At 49.7% G+C, this 25,071-nt stretch overlaps 6 protein-coding genes across 6 annotated transcripts; 4 read left to right on the top strand and 2 right to left on the bottom strand.

The window, feature by feature from the left end:
- The first annotated feature begins 6,007 nt into the window (after positions 1-6,007).
- On the top strand, positions 6,008-6,381 carry LOC134615023 (histone H4). The gene has a single exon (XM_063459352.1). The coding sequence runs from the start codon at positions 6,018-6,020 to the stop codon at positions 6,327-6,329; it is 312 nt and encodes a 103-aa protein (XP_063315422.1). The 5' UTR covers positions 6,008-6,017; the 3' UTR covers positions 6,330-6,381.
- Positions 6,382-7,544: 1,163 nt separating this feature from the next.
- On the bottom strand, positions 7,545-7,952 carry LOC134615021 (histone H2B 1.1-like). The gene has a single exon (XM_063459349.1). The coding sequence runs from the start codon at positions 7,938-7,940 to the stop codon at positions 7,560-7,562; it is 381 nt and encodes a 126-aa protein (XP_063315419.1). The 5' UTR covers positions 7,941-7,952; the 3' UTR covers positions 7,545-7,559.
- A 274-nt stretch (positions 7,953-8,226) lies between these two features.
- LOC134615017 (histone H2A type 1-like) lies at positions 8,227-8,655 on the top strand. The gene has a single exon (XM_063459346.1). The coding sequence runs from the start codon at positions 8,233-8,235 to the stop codon at positions 8,623-8,625; it is 393 nt and encodes a 130-aa protein (XP_063315416.1). The 5' UTR covers positions 8,227-8,232; the 3' UTR covers positions 8,626-8,655.
- Positions 8,656-20,874: 12,219 nt separating this feature from the next.
- Positions 20,875-21,186, top strand: LOC134566194 (histone H4-like). Its single transcript, XM_063425900.1, has one exon. The coding sequence runs from the start codon at positions 20,875-20,877 to the stop codon at positions 21,184-21,186; it is 312 nt and encodes a 103-aa protein (XP_063281970.1).
- Positions 21,187-22,401: 1,215 nt separating this feature from the next.
- LOC134565903 (histone H2B 1.1-like) lies at positions 22,402-22,809 on the bottom strand. Its single transcript, XM_063425584.1, has one exon. It carries the CDS (start codon positions 22,795-22,797, stop codon positions 22,417-22,419), a length of 381 nt encoding a protein of 126 aa, XP_063281654.1. The 5' UTR covers positions 22,798-22,809; the 3' UTR covers positions 22,402-22,416.
- A 274-nt stretch (positions 22,810-23,083) lies between these two features.
- On the top strand, positions 23,084-23,512 carry LOC134565902 (histone H2A type 1-like). The gene has a single exon (XM_063425583.1). It carries the CDS (start codon positions 23,090-23,092, stop codon positions 23,480-23,482), a length of 393 nt encoding a protein of 130 aa, XP_063281653.1. The 5' UTR covers positions 23,084-23,089; the 3' UTR covers positions 23,483-23,512.
- Positions 23,513-25,071: the final 1,559 nt, after the last annotated feature.

Here is a 25,071-nt window from a genome sequence, read left to right as displayed (position 1 = left end):
ATGCGACCAAAGAACAATGTCCATAACTAGAGTAATGCGAGAATAAAGTCCCAAGGAATAACAGAAAAAACCGAGGAGGTATAACATCACAAACTGGGAAGTGTGGCCGTAGAATTCATAGGACCGATGGAGGACAGCAGGAGGAGACCAATAAACCGGACCCTTGCTAGACGTCTTGCCAGATTAAGCTGTGGAGACATAAAGGACAGGAGCCAACAGGTTAAAGTCGATACTTGTAACTAGTACAAGGTTACACCAGTGGGAACAAAGACCCTTGTATATACAATCCCACAAAACAATCAATGTTAACATATCCAGTAATATAGAAAACAACAATTATAAGGACGGCCCCACTTACCGTCCCAAACTATAACATAGGTGTATCGTGGTATGAGTAATATGGGTGGGGAGATATATACTTACCAGCGTGAGAGTAACAAAAAAGGGTGGGGCAATACTCGCCTCCGTGTCTTTAATAAAATCATGACTTTTCGTCATGTAATAGCAAAATCATGCAATTTTATAACAAGACACGGAGGCTCATATTGCAAGTTTAAAGCTGATCCATTATTACAGCGAATGTGTGTGGGGCCGGCCGAAAGTAGAATTCTCGGAAGGTAGATTCCCTAGACCAATCAGCTGTTCTCATAATGTCTTCCAGGCGGGCGCCCGCAGACATCATAGAAGAGGCCGAAGCCCCTCGTACTGAGTGGGCGCCGAACACTGTAGTGTCAATGCCCGCTTGGGTCAGCAGCCATTTCACCCAGCGTGATAAGGTAGTGCTGGAAACTGGGTGAAAAGGGGGGCGGAAAGATAAGAACAACTGACGGGAGGCAGTAGATCGGTGTGGTTCGGTGCGAGATTCGTATTCACGAAGGCAGGTCACTGGGCATAGCGAAGGAGAGGCAGGGAAACTAGGGTAGGATACCGCCTTGATGGAAGTCTTAGTGCGTCTGCTGATGTTAAAAGTTACCCCGTCCGGGGTGTATGACTTGGCATCGACATCCAGTGCACTGACATCCGAGACTCTCTTGCATGAGATGAGACAGAGTAGGCACACCAATTTGGCCGACAGCTGTTTGAGGGAGAGTCCTGCGTTAGCGGGCCAGGATGAGAGGAAAGTCAATACAACTGAAACATCCCAGGTCGTGGAGTAGCGGGGCCTGGGTGGCCTTGAAAATCTAGAGCCCTTGACGAGTCGGCACACTAGAGGGTGTTGTCCCGCGGGGCGGCCCTCGAAGCCTTGGTGAATCGCCGAGATAGCGGAACGGTAAAGGTTAATGGTCCTGTAAGCCTTACCGGCTTCGAAGAGAGACGTCAGGAACTGCAGGATCGTTGTTACAGGGGCCGAAACGGGATCCTCGTTCCGAGCCATGCACCAGCTAGCCCAAGCTCGCCAAGCTGACCCATATGCCCGTCTAGTGCCGGGAGCCCATGCTGCCGCCAATAAGAGTCTAGTTGCGTCCGAAACTCCTTGGATTTCCCAGGGTCCCCGGAGATTCGCCACGCCAGAAGTGGGAGAGAGCCCTCCAGCCGGAGGGGATGATAGCGACCCGTCGGGTCTTGTAGCAGGTCGTGGCGACCCGGCAGGAGTCGAGGGTAGTCCAACGTCATCTCGAGTATTTGGGGAAACCAAGACTGCGTCTCCCAGAATGGGGTGACCATGACTAGCTCCGCCCGGTGTTTGCGGGTCTGCAGGAGTGAGCGAGGGATCATGGAAAATGGGGGAAAGGCATAGAGGAGGCCTCCCTTCCACTCTTGTAGGAAGGCATCCACTGCCTCCGCCATTGGGTCCGGCCTCCAGCTGAAGAAGCGTGGGAGTTGAGTATTGAGCCGGGAGGCGAAAAGGTCTATGGTAAATGGCCCCCAAAGAGATGATATGTTGGAGAACACCTTCCTGGCTAATCTCCAGTCGCTGGTGTCTGAAAGATAACGTGAACCCCAGTCCGCTTGGACGTTGTGCAGGCCAGGTAAGTACTCTGCGTAGACCATCAGGTTCCGTTCCAGGCAGAATTCCCAAAAATCTTTCGCCAACCTGGCCAGGACCGCCGACTGTGTACCACCCAGGTGGTTGACATATCTCACCGCCGAAACATTGTCCATGCGGAGCCGAATACATGATAGGGCACGGTCCTTGGCGAAGCTGCGGATGGCGAAGGAGCCTGCCAGAAGCTCCAGGGCATTGATATGTAGCCGGGTTTCGGACTCCGACCACCGGCCCCCAGTTGAGATGCCCTCGCAGTGGGCTCCCCAACCGTGTAGACTCGCATCCGAGTCGATCGTGAATTCCGGCGTTAAGCCGAAGATGGCTTTGCCATTCCACGCAGACAGGTTGAGAATCCACCATCGCAACTCGTCTTTCGTCTCGTTGTCCAGGGAGACTAGGTCTGCGTAGGATGCCCCGGCTCTTAGGTGAGCGATTTTTAGGCGCTGTAGCGCTCGGTAGTGGAGTGGGCCTGGGAACACGGCCTGGATTGAAGAGGCCAGTAGGCCTATGAGGCGTGCCAATTGGCGTAAGGTGAGCTGGGGTCGGATAAGGGCCCTGCGCAATTCTTTGCGGATGGAACGAATCTTGGATATCGGGAGACTCAGCGTCGCTGCCCCCGAATCCACTTGGAAACCTAGGAATTCCAAGCGGGTGGCGGGGGTCAGGCATGACTTCTCCCAGTTGATTATGAAACCTAAGCGTGACAGGAGGTTTATGGCTAGTCGTAGGTGTGAGAGGAGGGTGGAGCGCTCCTGAGCCATGAGTAGAATATCGTCTAGGTAGACGATTAGTCGAACTCCTCGACTGCGTAGCCAGGCCATAACGGGCCGTAGAAGTTTTGTGAAACACCACGGGGCTGAGGATAGGCCAAAGGGCAGACAGGTGAATCGCCATATTTCGTGTCGCCAGTAAAAGCGTAGGAGGTCCCGAGAGGCCTCCGCTATTGGCACTGTCAGGTACGCGTCTTTTAGGTCTAGTTTCGCTAGCCAGTCTCCGTGGAGGAGGAGATCCCTTAGCAGGTGAATACCCTCCATCTTGAAATGGCGGTACCTGACTACGGCATTGAGGGGGCGCAAATTTATGACTGGCCTCGATTGGCCGCCTTTCTTTTCCACTAGGAAGATATTGCTTATTACGCCCGCAGGGCTGGGGGGTGCTAGTTCGATAGCCCCTTTGAACTGGAGGGATGAAAGTTCTTCGTCGATCCGACCGCGATCCTGGATGGAAAAGCGGATCGGTCGAGGAGGGGGAATGTGTGTAGGGCGGCAGGTGAGTTCTATATGGAAGCCCTGAATAGTGGCCAGTACCCAGGGATCTGAAGTGATTTGTGACCAGGCTGGGAAAAAATGTTGGAGTCTGCCCCCTATGTAACCCGGAGAAGAAATGTGTGGTAGAAGGCAACTCACCGTATGGTCGTCTGGAGTTTGGGTTACTCCGAAGGCCTCTGGATCGCCATTGACGTCCACGGGATGGAAAAAACATGGGGCGGGAGGTCTCCTGGTATTGGTGATACTGTTGAAAGGAGCCTCTTCCCGTGCCACGGGATTGGGGGTAGTTGCGGCCGGACAGACGGCTCCTGCTTCTGCCGGCCCTGGTAGAGACCCGCCCCTGGAATACTCGCCTCATGGAGGCCTGGGCCTTGTCTAGAGCCGTGAATGCCCCCACATAACGCCCCAAGTCTTTGATGAAGGAGTCTCCGAAGAGGAGTCCTTGGGCGTCTTTGCCCGCCTCCGTAAGGGCGAGGTTGGCTAGTTTTGGCTCAATTTTGAACAATATGGCTTTACGCCTTTCAATAGACAGGGAGGTATTTACGCTCCCAGCAATACAAATTGCTCTCTGGACCCAACCTCTAAGGTCTTCAGGGTCGACCATGCGGTTCTCCGCTCTGGCGTCTTCCGCCAAGTCAAATAATTTGGCCAAAGGCCCGAATATGTCCAGGTGCTTGTCCTGGCAGGACTTCAAAGCGGACTCTAGTCCTTTACGGGGGTTCCAGCCCAGTTTAGTGAGGAACTGGGTCATTTTTGGATCGACCTCTGGGGTGTCACACACCTTGTTAGGCACCAGAGGCCTAGGACACTCCGCCCTCAATTTGTTGCGGGCCGCCTTGCTTAAGGGTTTTCTGACCCAATTTTCCAGATATGTGGCAACGTGGTCGGCTGGGAGCCACTCCGCCGACCTCGGATGATGAAGGTCATCCGGGTCGAAGAGTGGGACCCCCGAAGGATCCACGAGGGATGGCCCCGCAGCCGCAGGGTTCCTGGTCCCCGTCTCGCCTCCGGGCATCTCTGCCTGAGCAGAGGAAAGGAGGTCGAGAGCGCCATCGGCGGAATCCGCATCAGAGTCGGAATCTGACTCGTTCATAGCCTCCTCATTTGACCCGATTTCTGAGTCGGTGCCGCTCTCAATCTGTGCTCTAGCACATTTCCAAAGCCGCGCCCGTTCTGCCTGGCGCGGAAAGGCTCTTTTGCGTGGATGGGACACGCTTTCTGGGGCGACCGAAGGTACGCCAGTCATGGTGTTTCTGGAGGCAGAGGAGTGTTTAGATTTACGGGCAGCCTTTTTGAAGTCCCCTTTAGATACCTCTCCCTGGGGTGTCGAGGTGCCCGAGAGTTGCTCGTCTGAAGGACGGGGCAAGAGGGCTTGTGAAATGGTGTGGGAGAGGGTGGAGGACATAGACCCCATAGCAGCCATAATGGCGTCTGTCACCGAGCGCTGTAGCGCCAGAAACTGTGGTCCATCGGGTTGGGTAGTCCCATCCGCCATAGACGGCGAAATATCTGAGGTGACAGGGGCCTCAGTTCTGATTACTGGGGAATCCGACTCCCCAGAGTGAGCGGACCCAGTAGATAGTCTGGGTTTAGGCATGATCAAGGACGTATGGGTTAGTCACCCAAACAATCTAAGCAAAGGAAAAAACGCTCTCACCAGGGCCCAGACCAGCGACACACTAAGAGGTAGGGACAGAATGACAGAAAATGGCCGCCGGGAATCTCGCGGGATTCGCGGCACCCGCAAGCTACGCGGAGGAATAATGAAACAAGAAGAAGTGCGCAGAGAGGCGCTCGAGCAGAAGAAACAGACAAGGTTACATAAGCAGGGGAGGTCTGGGCCCTGAGGCTAGTGTATAACGACACAATTACTAACCTTCGAAATAAAAGACTAAATAAATACAAATTAAATAAAATCCATTAAATTATCAATGAATAATATATAAGAGAAAATATGGCATGTACTTATCTTTGTGTCAGAGCAGCAAAGAAAGAGGGAAATGGAAGGGAAGTGCTGCCTGTTATACTGGGACCTGAGGGGGAGGGGCCTACGTTATCACATGTTCATTCTTTTTTCATTCTGTATGTTTCCTTTGCTGCTATTTGTCAACAGTAAAGAAAGGGATATGCAATATGAGCCTCCGTGTCTTGTTATAAAATTCCGAATTTACTCTGATAGAAGAGAAACGCTGCCACTTAAAGAGAAATGTGTAGTTTGTAATACAGAGCACAATGCATCCTCTTTCAATCTTACACTGCCATCTAGTGACTATTTACAGGTACTGCGTTAATTCATCTTCTGAAAATGTGATTTAGTTCCAAGAGCTAATTAATATGTGTAGAACATAGAATCGGTGTAAGAATGAAAAGAGTATCAATATGTATTTAGGTAACTTCTCTATCTGGACATATTTAATTTTAATCTATTTATGTGTGTTTGTTGTGTTTGAAGCTGAGGGGGGAAGGGGAATAAAATATTTTATTAATAAATTCAGTCTGCACTAAATACTTGCCGTGGTTACAAGCTCGAATGCGGTAGAAAACTTTCCCGCCGGCGGGTCTCTTCTTTTCAGTTCAAAAATTATTATTCAGCAAATCACCGCAAAGCACGAGTACAACCTACTGCATCAGCCAATCATCGACAAGACCCGCCCAGTGACGTGTGATTTGTGTTGCAGTTCACCATCCGGTCCGCTCAGTAGACATATAAGGGCAGGCGGCCGTGGGCTGAGCATTGATTGTTCTACTTGTCTCATCGCAGAATGTCTGGTCGCGGTAAAGGAGGAAAAGGGCTCGGTAAAGGAGGTGCCAAGCGGCACAGGAAGGTGCTCCGGGATAACATCCAGGGGATCACTAAACCGGCTATACGCCGTTTGGCTCGCAGAGGAGGCGTCAAGCGAATCTCCGGCCTTATTTACGAGGAGACTCGCGGAGTGCTCAAAGTCTTCCTGGAGAATGTTATCCGCGATGCAGTCACCTACACCGAGCACGCCAAGAGGAAGACGGTCACCGCCATGGACGTGGTGTACGCGCTCAAACGCCAGGGCCGCACTCTCTACGGTTTCGGAGGTTAAACGCTTCTCTTCTTCCATCCTTCATACACACCAAAGGCTCTTTTCAGAGCCGCCCACTCCTTCCCTCATAAGGCTATAATTCCACCAGGATGGCGCTTTCAATCCTCCCGAGAATATCGGGGAACGAGAAATTAGAGAAGGCTTCGGTTATAACAGACTGCAATGGCTCGTGTTTCACTTCCTATCAATACAGCCAGTATTAGATTTCTCAGATTATCCTACATCTCTTCCTGCTTCAATGCACAATGAATAAATGCTTTATTAAATGTGAAATAGAAGATGTCTGTATTTGAGGCTTAAACTCTTCCTTTTTAGTAAATTAGAATCCTGTTGGCACTAAACTGCGGCTGGAGAGGAAAGCTGCGATAGAACCAACCATTTACGCTTTTAATATTCAACATCCAGACATACTGAGTTTATACACCTCGAAACAAACTACAAACATTCTGTACGGTGTTAATTCGAGTTTGGAGAATGATTTGCTTTATAATTCTCTTACCGTCAGTCTGAAAGAAAATTAAACATTCTATTTTCCCAGCAAAATATGCTGCTCTTTCAGTGAAACAGCAATCAGTATGTGGTCTAAAAAGGCGGGAGAAAAAATTTAGAATTTTTAAACTTCGCCATTTTGTAACAGACTTTCCCGCTTTTGAAATGCCAACAAAAGCATGCGAATTGTATACATCTGGTAAATACAAATTAAGTGAGAAAAGACACAAATTCGTTGTTACCTCATGAGGTTTTATGAGATTGTGTTCAGTTTGCGATTGCTGGTTTCAGCGGGATCCGTATTAAACACATTTAAAAAGTAACCATTACAATCTGTATGCACTACATGGCAACATAATTTATACAAAGAATCTAAACAAGAATGATAATTGAAACATGTTCCATTTGCAAGATAGATTGCTACATATTAGTGTCAGACGGTTGTATATTTAGGATACATTATAACCAACTGAATACATGTTACACCATAGATTCTACCATTGAGAGTTTTAAAAAATATTTTAACTTAAAGATTTCAAAACTGAAATAATGTAACGTCATATAGTCTGCTACTCGGGAGTGGCAGAACAAAATAAGTTTTAGGAGACCGCTATAATCGATGACTTGTAACATTCCGCACAGAGAATACTCTCAGTATATCTATACAGCTCTCTCGTGGATTGTGTGGGTGGCTCTTAAAAGAGCCTTTGTGTTATTAGGGTTTGGGTGATGATGGGGTTTTTACTTGGCGCTGGTGTACTTGGTCACTGCCTTGGTGCCCTCAGACACGGCGTGCTTGGCCAGCTCTCCGGGCAGTAAGAGCCGTACAGCGGTCTGGATCTCCCGGGAGGTGATGGTGGAGCGCTTGTTATAATGAGCCAGGCGGGAGGATTCCCCTGCGATGCGCTCGAAGATATCATTGACAAAGGAATTCATGATCCCCATGGCCTTGGAGGAGATACCGGTGTCGGGGTGGACCTGTTTCAGCACCTTGTACACGTAGATAGCATAGCTTTCCTTCCTGCTCTTTCTGCGCTTCTTCCCATCCTTCTTCTGGGTCTTGGTCACGGCTTTCTTAGATCCCTTCTTGGGTGCTGGTGCGGACTTGGCTGGTTCAGGCATGATAATCTCACGAAGTTTCCAACAGATTAACTAGCCCCCTCCCCTGGCAGCTCTATATATAGAAGCCCGGGCAGCAAAGCCTGACCTCTGTGCATTTCCTATTGGTCCGTTCAGAGCGGGCACTGAGCATGGAACGAGGTAATCCTACAGTGATTGGTTACTCTCTTAGTCGGATTCTGATTGGTGGATTTAAAATGCAACCAATCAGACTAGAGCTCGGCACATCTGCGGATGTATAAGTAGCCGTGCAAGGGGGCGGGAGCTCATAGATTTTACAGATTGCGATTTGAAGATGTCAGGAAGAGGCAAACAGAGCAGCAAAGTCCGGGCTAAAGCAAAGACCCGATCATCCAGAGCAGGTCTGCAGTTCCCAGTCGGCCGTGTCCACAGGCTGCTCAGGAAGGGGAACTACGCCCAGCGGGTTGGAGCCGGAGCTCCGGTCTATCTGGCTGCAGTGCTGGAGTATCTGACCGCTGAGATCCTGGAGCTGGCTGGGAACGCCGCCAGAGATAACAAAAAGACCCGCATCATCCCCCGCCATCTGCAGCTCGCTGTGCGCAACGACGAGGAGCTCAACAAACTGCTCGGAGGGGTCACCATAGCCCAGGGTGGGGTCCTGCCCAATATCCAGGCTGTCTTACTGCCCAAGAAAACCGAGAGCCAAAAGGCGTCCAAGAGCAAGTAAACTCCACTGTCCCTCATCTCCCAAACTCACACAAAGGCTCTTTTAAGAGCCACCCACAATCTCCACAAAGAGCTCACACTTATACACCGCTGCTGCTGTAGGGGGGTTAAACGCATGAAAATGTGGCAATTATTCCCTAAAGGCTGATGGGCTAGAATTGATGCTTTTTAAAATGCTACGCAAACACTTCTAGCAGACTTTCCCTTCAGTTATTTTTATAGCTCTTACTCCTTGCTAAACTTTGGGAATCTTAGATTAAACAAAACATATCGATCTTAAGCAGAAGACTAATAGGCAAGTTAAATCATATTAGTGAACAAAGGCCAAGCGTTGCATAGTAATAACACAGGGAGGGAAGGGAGGACTCGGCTCCATTCATATTATTTATTTATATTTTTCAAACATCGACTTTAAAATTTGTGGCTAAATCCTGTGAAAGCAGGTGTTGGAGATTGTTTCCCCTATGCCTCTATTTCTGATGCTAATGCACAAGGAGACAAAACACACTTTAAAACCATTGTCACACAAAATAAAGGTTTAACGAAATAGTTCAACTCAAAAACCCCTCCTTGGTGGGGTTTAGTCATAGGTGTGTGCAGCCTATTGCATTAGGATGTGCACCCTAAAGCACAAACATGCGCCGCGTGTATGTGTGTGTGTATATATATATATGTACACACACAAACTGCTGTGTGTGTGAGGGTGCTAGTATTGTGCTGTGTGCAGAGGCGGCTTTAGAATTTGAGTTCTTAGGCGAAACTCAAACATGAGGCCCCACTAACAAAAAAGTGAAAAAAAAAAAAAGAGTTGCAATACATGCACACTGTCACATATACACATTGATGCACAGTTTACCTGTGTATGTGCCTGAGACTGTGTCTGACAGAGTATCTGTGTGTGTGTGTGTGTGTGTGTGAATGTATGTCTCTGTGAGCATGTTTGCGTTTTTGTATGGGGGGGTGACGGGAGGTGAGAGGGAGAGGCGGGTGATGGTGAATGGGAGAGGGGGTGATGGTGACAGAGGGTTATGGTGACAGGGAGGTGACACGGGACAGCCAATTTATACATAACATGGACACTGTCACACCCACCCTGGAACATGGAGAGCCTCTGTGGGGGTCTGTGCATAAATACTGTGTATCTTGCCTACAATAAACAGTTCATTTTCACTCTTCACTAAGTCTCAACTAGTGTTTGGGTGATGTCACGATTGCCCTTTCTGCAAGTGACTATAATCACTGGCTGGCAGCTATAATCACACCAGGGCTGGGCACAACCAGGAAGGGGTGACCACAGGTGGTAGTACTCCAACCTTGAGAGGGCATACTACCACATCTGTTGGCAGTAATGGGATAGTCCCCTTCCTTGGAGCCAGAGTGGAACCAGCGGCGACTGGACAAGACCAAAGTGGCACTACAACTGGAACTCATGGGGGTGGACAACGCCAGCTCCGCCTCCTTGGTGCCCTTGTCGGCGTCCTCCGACAAAGAGTCATACATGCGAGATGTTAGGTCCCGGTTGACCCTGATGGGTCCAAACCCATCGCCGGAATTCGTATTTCAATTTTACTCAAGGCTTTTCCCAGAACTGCAGGAGTGGGTAAGAGACAGACAACCCTTCACCTTACCTGAAGCCGCCCACCTTGCAGATGAATATGTGGAAGTCACGCAACTAGACCGACCAGTCCAACAAGCACCCCAGCGCTCAGAGACCCCCGCACTCCAACCACGTCACCCTCCTCGGCCAACACTTAGTCCCACCCCCGCACGCCAACCACAGCAACCCAAACCGGCTGAATTCGTGGGACCAGGGACCGAAGAGTCGTGGGTTACTCTGCATTAGGCAGACCGAGCCGCCTCTGCTGACAACTGCCAGCATCACTGCCAATATGTGCTGGTAAACAGGCAAACTGCCCGGTGCCTCAGGGACACCGGTGCTACCCTGACTCTCATTGAACTAAATGTGGCAGGAAACGCAGAAAATTTGCAGAAGACTGTACGAGTAGCTGGAGGCGCCATCCACCGGTTTCCCACTGCCTGAGTGCATCTCGATTGGGGAGCCAGAGCCCATCACGTGGAAGAAGGCATTATGAGAAACTTGCCTGCTGAAGTCCAACTAGGGAATGATCTTGGTTTCAACCTCAGAAAATACAAGTTTAAACCACCCAGGTGCAGTATGTGAAAAATATATAAAAGGATAATTACTTCCCTTCGTTTGGTCAGGTATAACAAAAGGATTCCTCTCAATCCTCAATACACATAGAAACAAAGCAAGATATACCTATACCTAAAAAATATCTTAAGAGAGCGCTCAGGCGGCTGCAGCATTTAAAGGGGCGGCCGGCCCCCTCAGAGTGTGCCGCCGGGCCCCCTGATGGCGGGCCCCCCTCCCGGCCGGGCCCTCGGACCATGTCCGAAGTGCCCGACCGGTCAGTCCGCCCCTGGTTGATGCAGTCTGGTTTGAATCCATAAAGGGCATAAACAGTGGTGTATCTTGGTTTTGTGCTGCCCTAGGCAGACACACACACACACACTAACAAACACACACAGTCGGACACACACACTAACAAACACACACAGTCGGACACACACACTAACAAACACACACAGTCGGACACACACACACTAACAGACACACACAGTGAGACACACACACTAACAAACACACACAGTCGGACACACACTAACAAACACACACAGTCGGACACACACACACTAACAGACACACACAGTGAGACACACACACTAACAAACACACACAGTCGGACACACATACACTAACAGACACACACAGTGAGACACACACACTAACAAACACACACAGTCGGACACACACACACTAACAGACACACACAGTGAGACACACACTAACAGACACACACTGTCGGACACACAGTCAGACACACACAGTCAGACACACACACAGTCGGACACACACACACACTAACACACACAGTCACAGACACACACTAACAGACACACACACACTAACAGACACACACACACTATCAGACACACACACACTATCAGACACACACAGTCAGAGACACACACACACACTCACATTAACACATTTTTTTTTTAATTTACTCCCCCCCCCCCCCAGCCTCCTTACCTTTGGGAATGCTGGGGGTGGGGGGGTTCTCCCATTCCCTGGTGGTCCAGTGGCTGTAGGGCGGCACTGGCGGGCAGGCTGGGCGGCCGGCGAGGGAGCTCTTCCCCTGAGCTCTCTGCTCAGCTCCCTCACGCGCCGCCCGCAGAGTGAGACTGGGAGCCGGAATATGACGTCATATTCCGGCTCCGCCTCCCAGCCTCACTCTGCGGGCGGCGCGCGAGGGAGCTGAGCAGAGAGCTCAGGGGAAGAGCTCCCTCGCTGGCCGCCCAGCAACCAGCCCAGCATGTCTGTTAGCCGCAAGGCTAACAAGACATTTGCCTTGGGCATTTGGGGGCGGCGTTTTTTACCGCCCCCTGGAAAATGCCGCCCAAGGCAAATGCCTTGTTTGCCTCGCGGCTAATACGCCCCTGGGCATAAATCACCTAACATTCCTAAATCACAATGGATATGGATTGACACCTGACATGACATATTGACACCTTGACATATGGATTGACACCTGTCCTCAGAGACCCTGATACACACTGACACAGAGCAGAATAGGGACTGTTCCCCCTACATAGGGTCACTTGGCAGATATGGATTGACACCTATCCTAAGGATCCCTGATACACACTGACACAGAGCAGAATAGGGACTGTTCCCCTACATAGGGTCACTTGGCAGATATGGATTGACACCTGTCCTCAAAACCCCTGATACACACTGACACAGAGCAGAATAGAGACTGTTCCCCCTACATAGGGTCACTTGGCAGATATGGATTGACACCTGTCCTCAGAGACCATGATACACACTGACACAGAGCAGAATAGGGACTGTTCCCCCTACATAGGGTCACTTGGCAGAAATGGATTGACACCTGTCCTCAGAGACCCTGATACTCACTGACACAGAGCAGAATAGGGACTGTTCCCCCTACATAGGGTCACTTGGCAGATATGGATTGACACCTGTCCTCAGGGACCAGGGCCGGTGCAAGGATTTTTGCCGCCCTAGGCAAAAAAGAATTTGCCCCCCCCCCCCCATATGCCCTGCCATATGGGCCAACGCCAGTCTTCACAATGTGTCTTTTATCTGAAAAGACAGTGTGTTTACATTAAAAAGCCTACAGGCACAGGCTATAGACACCAGAACCACTACATTATGCTGTAGTGCTTCTGGTGACTATAGTATCCATTTAATGTGAGGTAAATTAGAGATTAGTGCCACTAATAATATATTGAATTGCCTACTTACCACCAGATGAGGACAAGAGGCTGATGATGGGCTCAGTCTGGCTCCACAGGCACCTACCCGATGCCCAGAGTAGATAGCTATTGGACCATATTACCAGGGGACAGTATCTGACCACTATTGGCCTATGTAAGGGATACTGACAGTTCCTCCGAGGCTATCCCCAAGCCGGCCTTCGTCACACCATTCGGCCTATACCAATTTCAGTTAATGCCGTTGGGGATGAAGAATGCCCTGGAGACCTTTCAATAGATGGTGGATAGACTCCTCGATGGCCTCCAGAACTTTACGTGCGCGTACCTCGATGACATTGCGGTCTTTAGCAATACCCGGGAGGAACATTAAACCAATGCGAGGACCGTATTAGATTGGATAAGGACGGCCGGCTTGGCCTCAAAAATGGCCAAATGTCACTTAGGCAAGACCGAGGCTCAATATCTAGGGCACCGGGTTGGGTGCGGGAGGCAGTCGCCAAACCAGCAAAGATCATGGCTGTTGCCAACTGGCCCACCCCCCGAACCAAGTCATGGCCTTTTTAGGGAAAGCGTACTACTATAGGCACTTCGTCCCCAACTATAGTGCTATTGCTTAACCCTTGTACGACCTGACAAAAAATACTCCATATGAAGGTTCTGTGGTCCCCTGAGTGCAAACAGGCTTTCCAGTCTCTCTCACATGCATTGATTCAAGCCCCGCCCTGGCCGCCCCAGACCCTAACAAACGTTTCATTGTCCACACAGATGCCTCCATGTTTTGACTGGGGGCTGTTGTAAGCCAGGTCGTGGAGGACGGAGGTGAACAACCCGTAGCCTACATCAGCAGGAAGCTCCTACCCTGGGAAGTAAGCTACGCTGTGGTGGAACTAGGACTCGGCATCACAGCCGCAGTGTCCCGCTGGCTGCCTGGAAGTACATGCCACACAATAAGAGAGGGGCTACCATTCAAACTGGTTTTGCACCTTTTCTCCCGATAGGCCGGCGAAACACCTCCCCTCCCTGAGTGCCGATTTGTGCAAATTGGTTGCACCCTTTTTCCTGATTGGTCGCCACATGGTTTAGGCAGGAAATTTGAATCATCGGCCGAAACCAAGTGATTCTGTGGAGCTATGTTCGGGTATGTACAGAGACTCAAGCCCAGAATTTGTACGACAATTTCTCGGGCTCTGTACATCCGATAGCTCCGCAATTTAAAGGGTTTATAGCTGGGACCAGGAGCTATTTGGGGAGGTGTGGCATGTGGGTATGCGTTATTGTTTTGTGTGCATTTTTTTGTGTTTTAGGCTCCCTGTGTCTGGGAGATAAAATTATCTCCCAGACACAGGGTAGCCGGGGTGGGCTTATGTTTTGTATTGCTGTAAATGGAGATCCCCTGTGGGGTTCTGTGTATAAACACTGTGTATCTTGCCTACGATAAACAGTTCATTTTCACCGTTCACTAAGTCTTGTGTAGTGTTTGGGTGATGTCACCATTGCCCTTCTGCAAGCGACTATAATCACTGGATGGCAGCTATAATCACTCCAGGGCTGGGCAGTGGGCACAACCAGGAAGGGGCAACCACAGGCCATAGTACTACATATAATTTGAAGTATAATGCAAAGAGCACTATTGTCCTAAATTAACATACACATAGATGAGCTATTTCATTTTCACATGGAAACGGTTTAAGTTTAATTGCATGATTTTGCTATTACATGACGAAAAGTCATGATTTTATTAAAGACACGGAGGCGAGTATTGCATATCCCTTTCTTTACTGTTGACAAATAGCAGCAAAGGAAACATACAGAATGAAAAAAGAATGAACATGTGATAACGTAGGCCCCTCCCCCTCAGGTCCCAGTATAACAGGCAGCACTTCCCTTCCATTTCCCTCTTTCTGCAGATGCGACCAAAGAACAATGTCCATAACTAGAGTAATGCGAGAATAAAGTCCCAAGGAATAACAGAAAAAACCGAGGAGGTATAACATCACAAACTGGGAAGTGTGGCCGTAGAATTCATAGGACCGATGGAGGACAGCAGGAGGAGACCAATAAACCGGACCCTTGCTAGACGTCTTGCCAGATTAAGCTGTGGAGACATAAAGGACAGGAGCCAACAGGTTAAAGTCGATACTTGTAACTAGTACAAGGTTACACCAGTGGGAACAAAGACCCTTGTATATACAATCCCACAAAACAATCAATGTTAACATATCCAGTAATATAGAAAACAACAATTATAAGGACGGCCCCACTTACCGTCCCAAACTATAACATAGGTGTATCGTGGTATGAGTAATATGGGTGGGGAGATATATACTTACCAGCGTGAGAGTAACAAAAAAGGGTGGGGCAATACTCGCCTCCGTGTCTTTAATAAAATCATGACTTTTCGTCATGTAATAGCAAAATCATGCAATTTTATAACAAGACACGGAGGCTCATATTGCAAGTTTAAAGCTGATCCATTATTACAGCGAATGTGTGTGGGGCCGGCCGAAAGTAGAATTCTCGGAAGGTAGATTCCCTAGACCAATCAGCTGTTCTCATAATGTCTTCCAGGCGGGCGCCCGCAGACATCATAGAAGAGGCCGAAGCCCCTCGTACTGAGTGGGCGCCGAACACTGTAGTGTCAATGCCCGCTTGGGTCAGCAGCCATTTCACCCAGCGTGATAAGGTAGTGCTGGAAACTGGGTGAAAAGGGGGGCGGAAAGATAAGAACAACTGACGGGAGGCAGTAGATCGGTGTGGTTCGGTGCGAGATTCGTATTCACGAAGGCAGGTCACTGGGCATAGCGAAGGAGAGGCAGGGAAACTAGGGTAGGATACCGCCTTGATGGAAGTCTTAGTGCGTCTGCTGATGTTAAAAGTTACCCCGTCCGGGGTGTATGACTTGGCATCGACATCCAGTGCACTGACATCCGAGACTCTCTTGCATGAGATGAGACAGAGTAGGCACACCAATTTGGCCGACAGCTGTTTGAGGGAGAGTCCTGCGTTAGCGGGCCAGGATGAGAGGAAAGTCAATACAACTGAAACATCCCAGGTCGTGGAGTAGCGGGGCCTGGGTAGCCTTGAAAATCTAGAGCCCTTGACGAGTCGGCACACTAGAGGGTGTTGTCCCGCGGGGCGGCCCTCGAAGCCTTGGTGAATCGCCGAGATAGCGGAACGGTAAAGGTTAATGGTCCTGTAAGCCTTACCGGCTTCGAAGAGAGACGTCAGGAACTGCAGGATCGTTGTTACAGGGGCCGAAACGGGATCCTCGTTCCGAGCCATGCACCAGCTAGCCCAAGCTCGCCAAGCTGACCCATATGCCCGTCTAGTGCCGGGAGCCCATGCTGCCGCCAATAAGAGTCTAGTTGCGTCCGAAACTCCTTGGATTTCCCAGGGTCCCCGGAGATTCGCCACGCCAGAAGTGGGAGAGAGCCCTCCAGCCGGAGGGGATGATAGCGACCCGTCGGGTCTTGTAGCAGGTCGTGGCGACCCGGCAGGAGTCGAGGGTAGTCCAACGTCATCTCGAGTATTTGGGGAAACCAAGACTGCGTCTCCCAGAATGGGGTGACCATGACTAGCTCCGCCCGGTGTTTGCGGGTCTGCAGGAGTGAGCGAGGGATCATGGAAAATGGGGGAAAGGCATAGAGGAGGCCTCCCTTCCACTCTTGTAGGAAGGCATCCACTGCCTCCGCCATTGGGTCCGGCCTCCAGCTGAAGAAGCGTGGGAGTTGAGTATTGAGCCGGGAGGCGAAAAGGTCTATGGTAAATGGCCCCCAAAGAGATGATATGTTGGAGAACACCTTCCTGGCTAATCTCCAGTCGCTGGTGTCTGAAAGATAACGTGAACCCCAGTCCGCTTGGACGTTGTGCAGGCCAGGTAAGTACTCTGCGTAGACCATCAGGTTCCGTTCCAGGCAGAATTCCCAAAAATCTTTCGCCAACCTGGCCAGGACCGCCGACTGTGTACCACCCAGGTGGTTGACATATCTCACCGCCGAAACATTGTCCATGCGGAGCCGAATACATGATAGGGCACGGTCCTTGGCGAAGCTGCGGATGGCGAAGGAGCCTGCCAGAAGCTCCAGGGCATTGATATGTAGCCGGGTTTCGGACTCCGACCACCGGCCCCCAGTTGAGATGCCCTCGCAGTGGGCTCCCCAACCGTGTAGACTCGCATCCGAGTCGATCGTGAATTCCGGCGTTAAGCCGAAGATGGCTTTGCCATTCCACGCAGACAGGTTGAGAATCCACCATCGCAACTCGTCTTTCGTCTCGTTGTCCAGGGAGACTAGGTCTGCGTAGGATGCCCCGGCTCTTAGGTGAGCGATTTTTAGGCGCTGTAGCGCTCGGTAGTGGAGTGGGCCTGGGAACACGGCCTGGATTGAAGAGGCCAGTAGGCCTATGAGGCGTGCCAATTGGCGTAAGGTGAGCTGGGGTCGGATAAGGGCCCTGCGCAATTCTTTGCGGATGGAACGAATCTTGGATATCGGGAGACTCAGCGTCGCTGCCCCCGAATCCACTTGGAAACCTAGGAATTCCAAGCGGGTGGCGGGGGTCAGGCATGACTTCTCCCAGTTGATTATGAAACCTAAGCGTGACAGGAGGTTTATGGCTAGTCGTAGGTGTGAGAGGAGGGTGGAGCGCTCCTGAGCCATGAGTAGAATATCGTCTAGGTAGACGATTAGTCGAACTCCTCGACTGCGTAGCCAGGCCATAACGGGCCGTAGAAGTTTTGTGAAACACCACGGGGCTGAGGATAGGCCAAAGGGCAGACAGGTGAATCGCCATATTTCGTGTCGCCAGTAAAAGCGTAGGAGGTCCCGAGAGGCCTCCGCTATTGGCACTGTCAGGTACGCGTCTTTTAGGTCTAGTTTCGCTAGCCAGTCTCCGTGGAGGAGGAGATCCCTTAGCAGGTGAATACCCTCCATCTTGAAATGGCGGTACCTGACTACGGCATTGAGGGGGCGCAAATTTATGACTGGCCTCGATTGGCCGCCTTTCTTTTCCACTAGGAAGATATTGCTTATTACGCCCGCAGGGCTGGGGGGTGCTAGTTCGATAGCCCCTTTGAACTGGAGGGATGAAAGTTCTTCGTCGATCCGACCGCGATCCTGGATGGAAAAGCGGATCGGTCGAGGAGGGGGAATGTGTGTAGGGCGGCAGGTGAGTTCTATATGGAAGCCCTGAATAGTGGCCAGTACCCAGGGATCTGAAGTGATTTGTGACCAGGCTGGGAAAAAATGTTGGAGTCTGCCCCCTATGTAACCCGGAGAAGAAATGTGTGGTAGAAGGCAACTCACCGTATGGTCGTCTGGAGTTTGGGTTACTCCGAAGGCCTCTGGATCGCCATTGACGTCCACGGGATGGAAAAAACATGGGGCGGGAGGTCTCCTGGTATTGGTGATACTGTTGAAAGGAGCCTCTTCCCGTGCCACGGGATTGGGGGTAGTTGCGGCCGGACAGACGGCTCCTGCTTCTGCCGGCCCTGGTAGAGACCCGCCCCTGGAATACTCGCCTCATGGAGGCCTGGGCCTTGTCTAGAGCCGTGAATGCCCCCACATAACGCCCCAAGTCTTTGATGAAGGAGTCTCCGAAGAGGAGTCCTTGGGCGTCTTTGCCCGCCTCCGTAAGGGCGAGGTTGGCTAGTTTTGGCTCAATTTTGAACAATATGGCTTTACGCCTTTCAATAGACAGGGAGGTATTTACGCTCCCAGCAATACAAATTGCTCTCTGGACCCAACCTCTAAGGTCTTCAGGGTCGACCATGCGGTTCTCCGCTCTGGCGTCTTCCGCCAAGTCAAATAATTTGGCCAAAGGCCCGAATATGTCCAGGTGCTTGTCCTGGCAGGACTTCAAAGCGGACTCTAGTCCTTTACGGGGGTTCCAGCCCAGTTTAGTGAGGAACTGGGTCATTTTTGGATCGACCTCTGGGGTGTCACACACCTTGTTAGGCACCAGAGGCCTAGGACACTCCGCCCTCAATTTGTTGCGGGCCGCCTTGCTTAAGGGTTTTCTGACCCAATTTTCCAGATATGTGGCAACGTGGTCGGCTGGGAGCCACTCCGCCGACCTCGGATGATGAAGGTCATCCGGGTCGAAGAGTGGGACCCCCGAAGGATCCACGAGGGATGGCCCCGCAGCCGCAGGGTTCCTGGTCCCCGTCTCGCCTCCGGGCATCTCTGCCTGAGCAGAGGAAAGGAGGTCGAGAGCGCCATCGGCGGAATCCGCATCAGAGTCGGAATCTGACTCGTTCATAGCCTCCTCATTTGACCCGATTTCTGAGTCGGTGCCGCTCTCAATCTGTGCTCTAGCACATTTCCAAAGCCGCGCCCGTTCTGCCTGGCGCGGAAAGGCTCTTTTGCGTGGATGGGACACGCTTTCTGGGGCGACCGAAGGTACGCCAGTCATGGTGTTTCTGGAGGCAGAGGAGTGTTTAGATTTACGGGCAGCCTTTTTGAAGTCCCCTTTAGATACCTCTCCCTGGGGTGTCGAGGTGCCCGAGAGTTGCTCGTCTGAAGGACGGGGCAAGAGGGCTTGTGAAATGGTGTGGGAGAGGGTGGAGGACATAGACCCCATAGCAGCCATAATGGCGTCTGTCACCGAGCGCTGTAGCGCCAGAAACTGTGGTCCATCGGGTTGGGTAGTCCCATCCGCCATAGACGGCGAAATATCTGAGGTGACAGGGGCCTCAGTTCTGATTACTGGGGAATCCGACTCCCCAGAGTGAGCGGACCCAGTAGATAGTCTGGGTTTAGGCATGATCAAGGACGTATGGGTTAGTCACCCAAACAATCTAAGCAAAGGAAAAAACGCTCTCACCAGGGCCCAGACCAGCGACACACTAAGAGGTAGGGACAGAATGACAGAAAATGGCCGCCGGGAATCTCGCGGGATTCGCGGCACCCGCAAGCTACGCGGAGGAATAATGAAACAAGAAGAAGTGCGCAGAGAGGCGCTCGAGCAGAAGAAACAGACAAGGTTACATAAGCAGGGGAGGTCTGGGCCCTGAGGCTAGTGTATAACGACACAATTACTAACCTTCGAAATAAAAGACTAAATAAATACAAATTAAATAAAATCCATTAAATTATCAATGAATAATATATAAGAGAAAATATGGCATGTACTTATCTTTGTGTCAGAGCAGCAAAGAAAGAGGGAAATGGAAGGGAAGTGCTGCCTGTTATACTGGGACCTGAGGGGGAGGGGCCTACGTTATCACATGTTCATTCTTTTTTCATTCTGTATGTTTCCTTTGCTGCTATTTGTCAACAGTAAAGAAAGGGATATGCAATATGAGCCTCCGTGTCTTGTTATAAAATTCCGAATTTACTCTGATAGAAGAGAAACGCTGCCACTTAAAGAGAAATGTGTAGTTTGTAATACAGAGCACAATGCATCCTCTTTCAATCTTACACTGCCATCTAGTGACTATTTACAGGTACTGCGTTAATTCATCTTCTGAAAATGTGATTTAGTTCCAAGAGCTAATTAATATGTGTAGAACATAGAATCGGTGTAAGAATGAAAAGAGTATCAATATGTATTTAGGTAACTTCTCTATCTGGACATATTTAATTTTAATCTATTTATGTGTGTTTGTTGTGTTTGAAGCTGAGGGGGGAAGGGGAATAAAATATTTTATTAATAAATTCAGTCTGCACTAAATACTTGCCGTGGTTACAAGCTCGAATGCGGTAGAAAACTTTCCCGCCGGCGGGTCTCTTCTTTTCAGTTCAAAAATTATTATTCAGCAAATCACCGCAAAGCACGAGTACAACCTACTGCATCAGCCAATCATCGACAAGACCCGCCCAGTGACGTGTGATTTGTGTTGCAGTTCACCATCCGGTCCGCTCAGTAGACATATAAGGGCAGGCGGCCGTGGGCTGAGCATTGATTGTTCTACTTGTCTCATCGCAGAATGTCTGGTCGCGGTAAAGGAGGAAAAGGGCTCGGTAAAGGAGGTGCCAAGCGGCACAGGAAGATGCTCCGGGATAACATCCAGGGGATCACTAAACCGGCTATACGCCGTTTGGCTCGCAGAGGAGGCGTCAAGCGAATCTCCGGCCTTATTTACGAGGAGACTCGCGGAGTGCTCAAAGTCTTCCTGGAGAATGTTATCCGCGATGCAGTCACCTACACCGAGCACGCCAAGAGGAAGACGGTCACCGCCATGGACGTGGTGTACGCGCTCAAACGCCAGGGCCGCACTCTCTACGGTTTCGGAGGTTAAACGCTTCTCTTCTTCCATCCTTCATACACACCAAAGGCTCTTTTCAGAGCCGCCCACTCCTTCCCTCATAAGGCTATAATTCCACCAGGATGGCGCTTTCAATCCTCCCGAGAATATCGGGGAACGAGAAATTAGAGAAGGCTTCGGTTATAACAGACTGCAATGGCTCGTGTTTCACTTCCTATCAATACAGCCAGTATTAGATTTCTCAGATTATCCTACATCTCTTCCTGCTTCAATGCACAATGAATAAATGCTTTATTAAATGTGAAATAGAAGATGTCTGTATTTGAGGCTTAAACTCTTCCTTTTTAGTAAATTAGAATCCTGTTGGCACTAAACTGCGGCTGGAGAGGAAAGCTGCGATAGAACCAACCATTTACGCTTTTAATATTCAACATCCAGACATACTGAGTTTATACACCTCGAAACAAACTACAAACATTCTGTACGGTGTTAATTCGAGTTTGGAGAATGATTTGCTTTATAATTCTCTTACCGTCAGTCTGAAAGAAAATTAAACATTCTATTTTCCCAGCAAAATATGCTGCTCTTTCAGTGAAACAGCAATCAGTATGTGGTCTAAAAAGGCGGGAGAAAAAATTTAGAATTTTTAAACTTCGCCATTTTGTAACAGACTTTCCCGCTTTTGAAATGCCAACAAAAGCATGCGAATTGTATACATCTGGTAAATACAAATTAAGTGAGAAAAGACACAAATTCGTTGTTACCTCATGAGGTTTTATGAGATTGTGTTCAGTTTGCGATTGCTGGTTTCAGCGGGATCCGTATTAAACACATTTAAAAAGTAACCATTACAATCTGTATGCACTACATGGCAACATAATTTATACAAAGAATCTAAACAAGAATGATAATTGAAACATGTTCCATTTGCAAGATAGATTGCTACATATTAGTGTCAGACGGTTGTATATTTAGGATACATTATAACCAACTGAATACATGTTACACCATAGATTCTACCATTGAGAGTTTTAAAAAATATTTTAACTTAAAGATTTCAAAACTGAAATAATGTAACGTCATATAGTCTGCTACTCGGGAGTGGCAGAACAAAATAAGTTTTAGGAGACCGCTATAATCGATGACTTGTAACATTCCGCACAGAGAATACTCTCAGTATATCTATACAGCTCTCTCGTGGATTGTGTGGGTGGCTCTTAAAAGAGCCTTTGTGTTATTAGGGTTTGGGTGATGATGGGGTTTTTACTTGGCGCTGGTGTACTTGGTCACTGCCTTGGTGCCCTCAGACACGGCGTGCTTGGCCAGCTCTCCGGGCAGTAAGAGCCGTACAGCGGTCTGGATCTCCCGGGAGGTGATGGTGGAGCGCTTGTTATAATGAGCCAGGCGGGAGGATTCCCCTGCGATGCGCTCGAAGATATCATTGACAAAGGAATTCATGATCCCCATGGCCTTGGAGGAGATACCGGTGTCGGGGTGGACCTGTTTCAGCACCTTGTACACGTAGATAGCATAGCTTTCCTTCCTGCTCTTTCTGCGCTTCTTCCCATCCTTCTTCTGGGTCTTGGTCACGGCTTTCTTAGATCCCTTCTTGGGTGCTGGTGCGGACTTGGCTGGTTCAGGCATGATAATCTCACGAAGTTTCCAACAGATTAACTAGCCCCCTCCCCTGGCAGCTCTATATATAGAAGCCCGGGCAGCAAAGCCTGACCTCTGTGCATTTCCTATTGGTCCGTTCAGAGCGGGCACTGAGCATGGAACGAGGTAATCCTACAGTGATTGGTTACTCTCTTAGTCGGATTCTGATTGGTGGATTTAAAATGCAACCAATCAGACTAGAGCTCGGCACATCTGCGGATGTATAAGTAGCCGTGCAAGGGGGCGGGAGCTCATAGATTTTACAGATTGCGATTTGAAGATGTCAGGAAGAGGCAAACAGAGCAGCAAAGTCCGGGCTAAAGCAAAGACCCGATCATCCAGAGCAGGTCTGCAGTTCCCAGTCGGCCGTGTCCACAGGCTGCTCAGGAAGGGGAACTACGCCCAGCGGGTTGGAGCCGGAGCTCCGGTCTATCTGGCTGCAGTGCTGGAGTATCTGACCGCTGAGATCCTGGAGCTGGCTGGGAACGCCGCCAGAGATAACAAAAAGACCCGCATCATCCCCCGCCATCTGCAGCTCGCTGTGCGCAACGACGAGGAGCTCAACAAACTGCTCGGAGGGGTCACCATAGCCCAGGGTGGGGTCCTGCCCAATATCCAGGCTGTCTTACTGCCCAAGAAAACCGAGAGCCAAAAGGCGTCCAAGAGCAAGTAAACTCCACTGTCCCTCATCTCCCAAACTCACACAAAGGCTCTTTTAAGAGCCACCCACAATCTCCACAAAGAGCTCACACTTATACACCGCTGCTGCTGTAGGGGGGTTAAACGCATGAAAATGTGGCAATTATTCCCTAAAGGCTGATGGGCTAGAATTGATGCTTTTTAAAATGCTACGCAAACACTTCTAGCAGACTTTCCCTTCAGTTATTTTTATAGCTCTTACTCCTTGCTAAACTTTGGGAATCTTAGATTAAACAAAACATATCGATCTTAAGCAGAAGACTAATAGGCAAGTTAAATCATATTAGTGAACAAAGGCCAAGCGTTGCATAGTAATAACACAGGGAGGGAAGGGAGGACTCGGCTCCATTCATATTATTTATTTATATTTTTCAAACATCGACTTTAAAATTTGTGGCTAAATCCTGTGAAAGCAGGTGTTGGAGATTGTTTCCCCTATGCCTCTATTTCTGATGCTAATGCACAAGGAGACAAAACACACTTTAAAACCATTGTCACACAAAATAAAGGTTTAACGAAATAGTTCAACTCAAAAACCCCTCCTTGGTGGGGTTTAGTCATAGGTGTGTGCAGCCTATTGCATTAGGATGTGCACCCTAAAGCACAAACATGCGCCGCGTGTATGTGTGTGTGTATATATATATATGTACACACACAAACTGCTGTGTGTGTGAGGGTGCTAGTATTGTGCTGTGTGCAGAGGCGGCTTTAGAATTTGAGTTCTTAGGCGAAACTCAAACATGAGGCCCCACTAACAAAAAAGTGAAAAAAAAAAAAAGAGTTGCAATACATGCACACTGTCACATATACACATTGATGCACAGTTTACCTGTGTATGTGCCTGAGACTGTGTCTGACAGAGTATCTGTGTGTGTGTGTGTGTGTGTGAATGTATGTCTCTGTGAGCATGTTTGCGTTTTTGTATGGGGGGGTGACGGGAGGTGAGAGGGAGAGGCGGGTGATGGTGAATGGGAGAGGGGGTGATGGTGACAGAGGGTTATGGTGACAGGGAGGTGACACGGGACAGCCAATTTATACATAACATGGACACTGTCACACCCACCCTGGAACATGGAGAGCCTCTGTGGGGGTCTGTGCATAAATACTGTGTATCTTGCCTACAATAAACAGTTCATTTTCACTCTTCACTAAGTCTCAACTAGTGTTTGGGTGATGTCACGATTGCCCTTTCTGCAAGTGACTATAATCACTGGCTGGCAGCTATAATCACACCAGGGCTGGGCACAACCAGGAAGGGGTGACCACAGGTGGTAGTACTCCAACCTTGAGAGGGCATACTACCACATCTGTTGGCAGTAATGGGATAGTCCCCTTCCTTGGAGCCAGAGTGGAACCAGCGGCGACTGGACAAGACCAAAGTGGCACTACAACTGGAACTCATGGGGGTGGACAACGCCAGCTCCGCCTCCTTGGTGCCCTTGTCGGCGTCCTCCGACAAAGAGTCATACATGCGAGATGTTAGGTCCCGGTTGACCCTGATGGGTCCAAACCCATCGCCGGAATTCGTATTTCAATTTTACTCAAGGCTTTTCCCAGAACTGC

This window comes from Pelobates fuscus, chromosome 6, assembly GCF_036172605.1.
Source record: "Pelobates fuscus isolate aPelFus1 chromosome 6, aPelFus1.pri, whole genome shotgun sequence".
In the NCBI taxonomy this organism is placed as follows: Eukaryota; Metazoa; Chordata; class Amphibia; order Anura; family Pelobatidae; genus Pelobates; species Pelobates fuscus.
This window is presented reverse-complemented; position numbering and strand designations above follow the sequence as displayed.

What these genes read in the sequence shown, in the direction of transcription:
- LOC134565902 (XM_063425583.1), top strand. Translation starts at nt 23,090, where the DNA reads ATGTCAGGAAGAGGCAAACAGAGCAGCAAAGTCCGGGCTAAAGCAAAG.
- LOC134615017 (XM_063459346.1), top strand. Translation starts at nt 8,233, where the DNA reads ATGTCAGGAAGAGGCAAACAGAGCAGCAAAGTCCGGGCTAAAGCAAAG.
- LOC134615023 (XM_063459352.1), top strand. Translation starts at nt 6,018, where the DNA reads ATGTCTGGTCGCGGTAAAGGAGGAAAAGGGCTCGGTAAAGGAGGTGCC.
- LOC134615021 (XM_063459349.1), bottom strand. Translation starts at nt 7,940, where the DNA reads ATGCCTGAACCAGCCAAGTCCGCACCAGCACCCAAGAAGGGATCTAAG.
- LOC134565903 (XM_063425584.1), bottom strand. Translation starts at nt 22,797, where the DNA reads ATGCCTGAACCAGCCAAGTCCGCACCAGCACCCAAGAAGGGATCTAAG.
- LOC134566194 (XM_063425900.1), top strand. Translation starts at nt 20,875, where the DNA reads ATGTCTGGTCGCGGTAAAGGAGGAAAAGGGCTCGGTAAAGGAGGTGCC.